This window comes from Triticum dicoccoides, chromosome 1B (assembly GCF_002162155.2).
Source record: "Triticum dicoccoides isolate Atlit2015 ecotype Zavitan chromosome 1B, WEW_v2.0, whole genome shotgun sequence".
NCBI lineage: Eukaryota > Viridiplantae > Streptophyta > Magnoliopsida > Poales > Poaceae > Triticum > Triticum dicoccoides.
The window spans coordinates 671,244,020-671,254,258 of NC_041381.1; the positions used below are offsets into that span (position 1 = coordinate 671,244,020).

General features: G+C 46.8%; 1 protein-coding gene across 1 annotated transcript in view; it reads right to left on the minus strand.

Annotated features, from left to right (window-relative positions):
- Positions 1-1,657: 1,657 nt before the first annotated feature.
- Positions 1,658-10,239, minus strand: part of LOC119312065 — a 10,655-nt gene continuing 2,073 nt past the window's right edge. The window contains exons 2-4 of the mRNA XM_037587793.1: positions 6,259-6,414; positions 2,551-2,672; positions 1,658-2,450 (exon numbers count right to left, since the gene is read on the minus strand). Of these exons, the coding sequence (XP_037443690.1) occupies positions 1,930-2,450; positions 2,551-2,672; positions 6,259-6,414 (799 nt within the window). The 3' untranslated portion in view covers positions 1,658-1,929. The remainder of the gene's footprint in view (positions 2,451-2,550; positions 2,673-6,258; positions 6,415-10,239) is intronic.

A 10,239-nucleotide genomic window follows, 5' to 3' on the forward strand; every position in this document is an offset into this window, starting at 1 on the left:
TCCTCCAGTGACGGCGGGAGGGAAAGACGGGAGGAGAGGGGGTTAGGCAGGGGGAACGGCGACGCCGCCTGTGTCCCTAGGCAGAGCGACGCGGGGGCAGAAAAATCCTCAGGATGTACTTGCAAGGTCACAAATTCAGAGATATATGAGTGCAACCACCAAACCAGAGATAAAATACCAAACCAGAAATAAAACAGAGGTGCATGAGTACAACTAGAGGCCGAAGGAGAGTAGAGTACAGGGGAGCTGGTGAGATGAAAGGCAGAGTTTATCGCATAGGAAGATACATGGTATTTGTCAACGGAGAAGAAGTGACTTGAGTTGCTTTTTGACGACATTGTTCTTTGTGTGTTCCGTGATGATCCATACGAGGGTCGTGAGCACGCCGCCGCCGCCGCTGGCATGAGAGTCCCAGCTGCACCTGATGGATGCAATTCCGTGATGATCCATATGTGGGGCTGCTGGCATCATGCAAACACGAGCAAACGCACTGTCAGCAGCCCCACATCTACCTGTGCTGCTGACACGGGGTCCCAGCTACAAGCAGAACAAGGGCTCGTCCGAGTCATGCAAGCATGGCCAATCCACGCTTCACGGGAGTTGACTGGGTGAACGCTTGCACAAGAGCTACTTAAGTCATAGCGGTGTGTATGTGTTGAGGTATACTACATCTTTTAACATCAAGGAAACTGGCGTTGGCGTTGCCCAACTGTACCTGGCCTCCTTTCGTATCCTACTACTCCCTCCGTTCCAAATTACTCGTCGTGCTTTTAGTTCAAATTTAAACTAAAAGCACGACGAGTAATTTGGAACGGAGGGAGTAGATCGGAGGTTCATGCCAATCATCTAATACAGTGGGTGTCCGCTGAATCCTTAGGCAGTTCCTTACGGGCTGTGCCTGTTTCCTGCCGTGCACTGGTCGAAGGTGCCTGCCCACCTCCTGTAGCTTTTGGGCTCCTTTCATCCTTTGGACATGCACATGTCCACAACCACAAGGAGAGCCGAGAAAGACACAGAGACACCACAAACCTACGGAGCTTCTCCCATATCTTCCGGCACCAAAATTCATGCTTCAATCAATTGTGTGGAATAATTTTGAAGCATGTATGTGTCCATCCTGATGCTAGCGCTCTGAACAGCCATCTCACATCCAGGAGGAGGGTCGTAACCAGCAATATGTAACTGATAACTTCATCCTTTGTATTCATGCTCACTTTGCAGTGGAGTCGATATTAGTATTTGCTTGGTTTTCGCGAGCCATGAGGTGCATGATTCAATTGGAGTTGTACGGCAAGTGCAGCTGTGGATGATCTTCTCCATAGCTAGTGTGTAGGTAGAACATGTCAATTTTTGATAATCCGATGGCAATGTCCTGATGTAGTAGCCGGACGGTGTTTGTTGCATCGTATATGTAGTTGCATGACTTTGTATGGATTTGACGTATACTAATTGAGGTGTCCGATTGTGAGAAGAAAATTTTAAGGTGTGACCGGTCAATGCCCGCGGATATGCGCCCAGACCTGTCCGTTGAGGGTTCGGATTTGCCAAGTCCGACTGTAGATGGTCTTAGGCATCCTTCAGTGTAGCAACCAGATTCCCTAGTGAGAGGAGAAAGAGTAAAGCAAGCATATTCATACAAAAGAACATGTGAACCCGGTTAAGACAAGATAATATCGGATCCAGTGATCTCCTGGATTGATATCCCAACTCATTCACTGGCGTGATTGATCAAATTGACCAAAACCTGCGAGTATCAGAAGCATCAAGCACATCCATGTGTGTGTCCTGAATATTACAGTTGTCCATCAAACGGCAGCATCCTTAAATTATACTTATAGTACCAAGTACCAACCATAGATTTTCTATCGCCAAGCAGATATGGTATTAACCATAGATTTTCATCACCAACCAGCTGGTCGCACGATGAACTCAGTTGGATGAGGTCGCCGCCAGCTGAGCACCATGGCCGTAGGGCCACGGGCAGGCGACACATATTGTGCCCAGATAGGTATCAGCCAGGAAGTCCAAGGCGTAGGTGTTGTTTTCCAGCAGACGGCCATGGCCAACGACCATGCCGCCCTTGGTTATAGTGACACCCTGCTCGCTCGTCGTGCTGTAGCATCCCAGTCGGGCGAGATGCCCACCTGAGATCAAATCTGGTGCTCCTGGAATGTACCTTACACCGGAGACACTCACGTCCCCAACCACCCTACCACAATGGTGGGACGACATTGTCTGTCCATTGGCTACAATGACGTTAACAGGAGAAGCAGCGTGTATGCCCTGAAGGTTGGCCAAGTTACCCGTCACAGAAAAACTGGCCCCAGTGTCAAAGAGCCACTCTGTGGTATGGCTTTGAGCAACAGCTTGATCGCAAATCGACATAAAATTGTAGAACTGTCTTGCATTCTTGCGGAGACGCTTCTGATGGCTCACGTAACAAACCGCGCCTGCAGTTGTGTGCACTATTATCACAAGGGATCCCTTATCACAAAGACGATAATATAATTGCAAACACTGGAGCTGCGCACAAAACTATCCAAGTCTCACCTCTGATGTTTTTCTGCGGACGTGGAGCAATTATCTTAAAAACACCACCCTCTCCCACGGGGTCTGAGGGCGTGTTTAGTTCGAAGCAGGTATCCACTTCTCCCCACCACTCCATGTCGTCACTGGGAAGCAACGAAAAAGACTTTTGACTCTCTCCTCAAACTTATAGTTTTTGGATATTTTTTTAATTAGGATGCGCGTAGACCCAGGTTCGTTTGGGTATTTTCGCAAAATATCCCAATAATTAGCACACCATATAGATTTTCAAGAATGATTGAATCAAAGAAGCAGGGTGCAGAATAGACGAACCAATTCATAGCGATTCATTGAATATTTACTTTGCGTTGAGAAACAACTATAGAATTAAGTGAACTAAATATCAGACAAACTATATAAATAAAAAGGTTAAAAGGGAAAGGAGAGCTTTAGCTGACTACATAGTTTTGATAATACCACATTCTCTTCAATGTGATCCTGATTGGAGAATACCACATTTTTAACTAAAATAGTTTTGATAATTCTCAGTCTATTCAATGTTGAGATATGTGCAGAATTCTTTTTTGAATGATAACAGCAAGTACTACATTTATTGTGCGCTGGACGAACTAATACATTTCCCCCCGAAAATGGAACTAATACATACAGAACTGTAGACAGTTTTTAGATATGTATGATCAAATTTGTAAAGTTGTTAGAGAAATAAGATTTCTCAATTGAGTGAGATGATACCACATTTTTTGCAAACAAAATAGCACTAAACGGAGAACATCTTTTCAATCGCAAAGTTCCTTCCTAGCTCGGCCTCCACGGTACTCCCTCCGTTCCTAATTGTAGTGCGCATAGTTTTTCACGGAAATTCCGCAATGTAGTGCGTACTTCTAGCTGCGAGCGGTTTTGGACGAAAACACCCTCCCACCGAGCAGCGCAGGCTCCACCGCATCGTCTCTCTCCCTTATCTCTTCTCGCAGCTTTCCCCCCACCTCGACCTCCTGTAGTATGAACGCGGAGGGCCAGCTCCAGCTCGGGCGAGCCCACACAGGGTCGGCGGCGCAAAGCAGGGCCACCAGCCGCAGGAGCTCGGCGAGCGCGCGGAGCTCGTCATGGAGCCGTCGACGAGGCTGGGGCGCTGGGCGAGTTTCTTGGACATGCATAGAGGGGCAGCACGCCGGGGTCGCGGTGGCTGCGGCTCACAAGAACCAGAGCCCAGAGGCGCCGCCGATGCTGTTGTTCGAGGATGGGAGAGTGCGACTCCGCGCCCACGGCCGGTATCTCCGCGTCTGCCATAGCCGATGTCTTCGCGGCCACCACGTGCAAGAACGGCGTATCCGCGTCGAGCGCGTACATGGCCGGCAGCGACGCCGCTGCTCGAGGATGGGAGTGCGCCTCCGCGCCCACAGCCGGTGTCCCCGCATCCGCAACGACCGACGTCTTTCCGTCCATGGCCGGCGGCGGCACGTCCTGGGCCCGCATCCCTGGCCGGTGTCGTCTTCGTGTCCCCGTGTCCATGGACGGCGGCGCAGAGCAGGTTCACCAGCAGCGGGAGCATGCGCAACTGCGCACCGCATCCTGGCGGCAGCGGGAATCGACTGGCGGCGGCGGGATTGGACCAGCGGCAAGGAAGGTGTTGTCGCCACTCCGAGAACGCCGCCGTTCTTGCAGATGGTGGCAGCACGCCGGCGTTGGCTTCTTGTGTGGCAGCGGCAGCGGCTTAAAGGAGCCAGAAGAGCCATCCACGCCCACCGCGTCCAGCGTCCATGGCCAGCGTCCCCGTATCCTTGGTCAGCATCCCGCTTCCCTGGCCGGTTTTTTGCTGGCCGTAGACGCTCGCGTCGGACAGACATACCAGTGTACTAGTACTGCTAGGAGGGACAAACCATGGAGGAGCGAGGGCTTTTTGGTCCAAAAATAAACGCCAGCACACACATTGGTACCTGCGCTGAAATCTATGCGCACTAGATTGAGGAACGGAGGGAGTACCTCTTATCTACACCATTCGTTTTGCTTTGGGATTTGTGCAGGAAAACACCGTCACAAGCATACAGCTGTTTGATGCAGTGTCATTTGCAGGCGTTGTCATGTCCGTTGCAGGCGCTGTCCTGTCCAGCAAACAATAATCAAAAGCAAGCTAGGCCTGTATGCTAGTCTCCTCGTGGCTCAGTGGGCGTTCAAAGCTGGTCAAGAATTCACAGGCTCACATGCAACAGTTGCTCTTATGCAGCAGCTTTGCACTGTACATGACATTGTTTACTCTCTCTCTCTTTTCGAACTTTCACCGATGAACATGCAACACATGCAGCCAAAATGTGATAGGAGAGACAAGAGAATGGGTCCATGCAGAATTCTTTGTCCAACCGGGAGAGAGGCCGGGAGAGAGAGGGGTTTGCATGGAGAATCTTTTATCTCCACCCCTTTGTCCCATGTGCATTGAGTACTAGTAATTTCTTATTCAAGGAAATGACATTTAGGATATTTATTTGATATTTTTAGAGAGCAGACTTTACTGAAAGAGAGAAGAAAGAGAGAGAGAGTTGCATGTAAAGTTTATGAGAGAAAGATGCGCTGCATGCAGAAAAGAGAGAGAGAGGGGTCTGCACTACATCTCAGTCTGACAGGAGATGGGCAAAAAGAACGTCACATCAGGTACAGTCCTTACTAGTCCTAGCGTAAGAGATTAAGATTTGAGGGCTGGCGCCGGTTGCTAATTTTTCATTGATGCACACATCCAGATGGAACTGAGCATAGAATGGATGGCTACGATAGCGGGTGCCACGTAGGACCAGCTACAAAAAACCGCGGCTACTCATTTTCAATTGTATGAACATATTTATGAAGTCGGGTAAGAAATAAGATTAAATTTCAGTTGGCTGAGAAGCAACAGAACCTAAACCTAACTAAATATCATCTAACCAACATACTCTTTGACTAATAAATCTACCACATGGATATGTATTAAGATAATGAAAATTTCCAACCGAAAAAACATTATGAAAATCTGTTGCCATGTTTGGACCACATCAGATTCATAAAACACTGAATAAACTTCAGTAAGACTCCTTTGAAATCCTGGCACTCCAAAATATTGCCAATTAATGCAGAAATCGGAAGAAAATTATATGTTATAATATTCATCTCCATTCATGAAGAATGTTGTAGAAAATTTTGTTATAACTACATTAACTCCTCTTTTTATTAGCAACCTTGGCAAATAAACGAATGCCATTCACATACTTCTCGAGAACGTGTGAATCAGTTGATTGCCAGACCACTTCACTATTAGTTTTTTTATTGCAATATAGTTATTAGGTTTTATTGCAATCTATTACCTCCGTCCCAAAATTCTTAACAGTAATTGATAATGACACACATCACACTTACACCACTATACCCATGGCAGAGGTTAGATCCAGACAAGAGGCTATTCAGATAAATTCGTAGTTTATCCTATGCCTCATGGACGACCATAGGGTGGTTTATCATTAAATTCACACACATATGATACATGACATATCAGTGCTCAACAAAGAACTGAACACAGTGGGGAGGCTGCACCACTACTGACCTTACGAGTGAGCCATGACTCAAGTAAGAAAAAAAAAGTCAGCCATGAATCACTTCCCTAGACTACTTCACTGTTTTCACTTCTTCTGTTTGCACTAATGGGAGACGGGTAAATACCACATTCATAAATAAAGGAGAGAAAAACGCTACCTTTCCTCGTACTCCATCATCGCATATGATATGTCGAAAGCCTCAATTAAACAACCTAGTTGAAGCAGCTTTTCGCGTGTCACGAGATCATGTCTTGTATATGGCGGATATTCGTTGAGAAACAGATCCACATATCTTTGAGTTGGCTGATACACACTGTTGACAGTATAGAATAATATTAGATTGCTATATTTGCCAAAATGTTAACTTCTGGAGATAATGTGTATCAACTAAAGGAAAATGTGTCATGCCACAAGCCCATGATAAGACATAATGGTTTCTTACATAAATAAAAAACCAGTTCGACGTGATGGGGCCAAGGGCATGCTCTCTCTCTCTCTCTCTCTCTCTCTCTCTCTCTCTCTCTCTCTCTCTCTCTCTCTCTCTCTCTCTCTCTTTCTCTCTCTGTGTGTGTGTGATATTAATTCAAATATAAACTAAATACCAAAATTCCAAAAAATAAAACTTTCAACCAGACAACCCCTAAGGATGTGGGGTGGCTGGTATCATTACAATGAGGTACATGCAGGCACACACATAAGTCTCTGCATAATCAATTTGGTCTACATTTATATTACATGAGGAGATATAATAGTAATCCTACCGACCTCTCCCCCTCCCCTCCCCCCGCGTCGCCTCCTCTGAGGCGACTCGGGGGGCAACCCTAGCGCCGCCGCCGCTTTCCCCCCTCTCCTCCCCTCCCTTCGCCGCCGCCTGAGGGCCTCCGAGGCGCGGGTGCTCGTCCCCAATGATGGTGGCGGCGGGGATCTGGCGCCTCTCCTCTCCGTTGGAGGGCCTTGGCTCCCCGGGGCGGTAGCCCCGGCTGGTGGGCGCGGTGTAGTCAGTGCGGCGGGCTGCGCCGGCGGGCTCTGGTGGGCAGCCTCCCACGGCCGCGCGGGCAGCATGGGGGCTGCGCTGTGGCGGCTCCTCGCAATCCGCCATGGCTCCATGTAGAAGCTCCGCCCTGCTCCGATTTATCCCGATCCGTGCCGGCGCCAGTCCTTGGCGGCTGTTGTGGTGTCCCATGTTGCCGGCCTGGCGGATCTGGCGTGCGGGTGAGGTTCTGGGGGAAACCCCTGGCTGGCGCGGCGGCCTCCCCAAAGTCGACGCCTTTGGCGCCGATCCCCTTCCTGGAGGCTTTGGGGTGGACCCTCTCCCTCTCGCCTCTTCCTCGAGCTATGGCGAAAACTTTTGTTCCCCTGTTCTGGGCATCGACGGCACCCTGGTGTCGTGCTCCTTCTTGAAGGCGGCGGCTGGGAACAACTCTTGGTGGCGGGGCTGGTGGTGGTGTGGTGGCGATGCGTGATGGCCTGGCCCTCTTGATGCATCCTGCTTGGTTTTACCGATGCAATCCAATACCTTCTTCGGCCTTCTACTTGGTGCTGCGCCTTCTTCCGACAGCTCACGCTCGGCGCTCTGTTCTACCACTGCCAGTTAAGGTGCTCGCTTGGTGGGTTGTCCGTGTTCGTGGGTTTGCTCCTCCTGTTCTCCTATGGCAGCTCAGTCCCCTTGTGTTGGCTCTTGTAGGAGCCACTTTGCTGGTCGCCGGTGCGGCACCCATCGAGCCTGGGTGGAAGGGTAGTGTCCCTTTGCGACGGCGGAGACAACTCAAGTTTTGCCCTTGCTTGCCGGTGGACGCAGCCGGAGCTCGATGCTTGCTCGGTGGTGCCCTCCTTCCGTGTCCTTAGGTGGCTAGTTGGTGTGGGCTTAGTGTTGGTCGTCGGCATCGCCGTTTAGTGCTTTGGCTCTTTGGCGTTGCCGGTGTGCTGTTCTACTTTGTGCCATGTACATTTCTTTCCGCTTTGTTTTTCTTTCGTTTCCTTTGTAATGTGGTGCTCCTATAATCCTGGCCGGTTGATGGCTTTTTTAATTCAAAGTCTGGCTAGGTTCGAGCTCTTCTCGAACTCGGCTGGCGCATTTTCTCTAAAAAAGAATATAATAGTAAGGCTATAACATTTCATATAACCAACTACTTTATGGCCAACTGGCCGCGTGTCCCACGCACTTGTGCTGGACTTGTCGTTAATTAGATTTGTTTTTGATACACATAACTATATATTATTATGTTTACTACAAAATAAAATATTCACAGCCGTATCACAAAGGAAGCAAATTGTTGATTATTGGCCGGTGCTTAGCACCTCACGTGCAAGAGTAGGCTTCCGCGTGGGGATAGGTGCATAGCCATGACTCAATAATTCTCTATTTTATTTTGAATTGAGTTGTTAGTATATGTAAAAATGATAGAAAGGCTACGACTCAATGTGTACATCAAAAGAATTGCTGTAGCATGCTAATGAGTCCTTCATATATTTTCTTAGGTGACCAGATTGGTGCATGCTACTCTAAGCACACCCTAACATCATATGTTTCCAATTGGCTTTGTACCAGAAAATACAAATAAATTCAGTATCTGAGAAGTGATTATCAACATGATAAGCAAAAAAAGGTTTCTTTTTACACCTCAACCATTATCAGTTTGCTATAGTTGACCACACCTACCGCATGGTCAGCAAAATAAGTATTTTAGCCACACCTATCATGCAGGTACCCTCTGTTTCAATATACTTCAAATGTTACAATATTAGTTTTGTCTTACGGTAAACTTTGCATAGGCTGAACACATTTATATTAAAAAAAATTATTTTCTACAATACCAAATAAACACAGGATGGAAATATATTTCTTGATGGATCTGATGATATTGGTTGGTATTGTGAATGTTCATTTTTTGAATAAACTTGATCAAACTTCACAAAGTTGATTTCATGAGATGAGTATTTTCAAATGGAGTGAGTGTCTGGAACCTTACAAGGAGTGCATTTCACGTTTGAGCACCCTTTGCTTTGTTTGTGCCTAAGCGCCAAAATTACTAGATTGTGTGGGAAAATATCACTATCCAATTAACTTTCTATCCTTTTTTTACCAATGTATTCTTTTGATAGTTTACCATGTTTAAAGCTTTTCTCGAATTGACACCTCAGACCACTTACCAATTCAATATGACTTCTTACTCAAACGCTATACTAATTGATGTCACGCTAGAACATATTGAGAACAATCATATATCACCCTAAATTATTGAGTGATGCTTGTCATGAAATTTGTAGAACAACAATCTAAATTATACACATTTTTCCGTTTAATTTGTGTTGCTTTAATAATCTGTAATAATCTCAGTCCCAATACCATCTTTTTTGTGGGAGCACTTCTAATACTTTCTTCTCCACAAAATCCCAAAACTAATATCTTCAGATGTTTTTAGTTTAGAATTATTGCAAATTCATTGGCTATAAAGAAAATAATTAATTTACTTCTCTCATCTTGAAAACCCACCCTGGGCAGACCAAGTTCCCTTGGTACACAACAACACACACATGTTTTAATTCATTGTCTTGCACTAATTCCAGAGGCAAAAAAACACGGCCACACTACCTAGAGCGAGTGATGGGCGAAACTCAAAGTTTTTCTTAAAACTCCGTATGAAACTGATCAGTACTATTTTCTATCAAATCCTTTTGTTTGGAAACTCTTCTTGCTAGTGATTGGTAACAATCAATCAAAAGTTCAAAACATGTCATTTCAATATCTACAGTTGTTTTGTCAAGATAGACATTCAAGCTTGAGGTGAGGTGAATTTGTCCTTCTTTCAAAGAGAGGAGTCCATATTATAACCTCTTACTGTCACGATTGTCGAGTTTACAATCCTGAACCTCAAAACCCGCTACTTTACAACCCCAAACTCTAAAATTCGGACAAATTTCAACCTTCCTTTCCTCACACCAGTTTTCTGACTTGGTTTGACTTGTTGACCACCTAGTCAGCTACCCCTTTAACTTATAGCCCCCTCTCTGTTCGTTTCCTACTCCCGACCGTTAGAGACCCAACCGTCGATCCTGCCCCCTTGTGCGCCACCACTCTCACCCCGACTCACCTCCACATAGCCGACACCGATGACTACGCCTCCCCACTGCCTCTCTC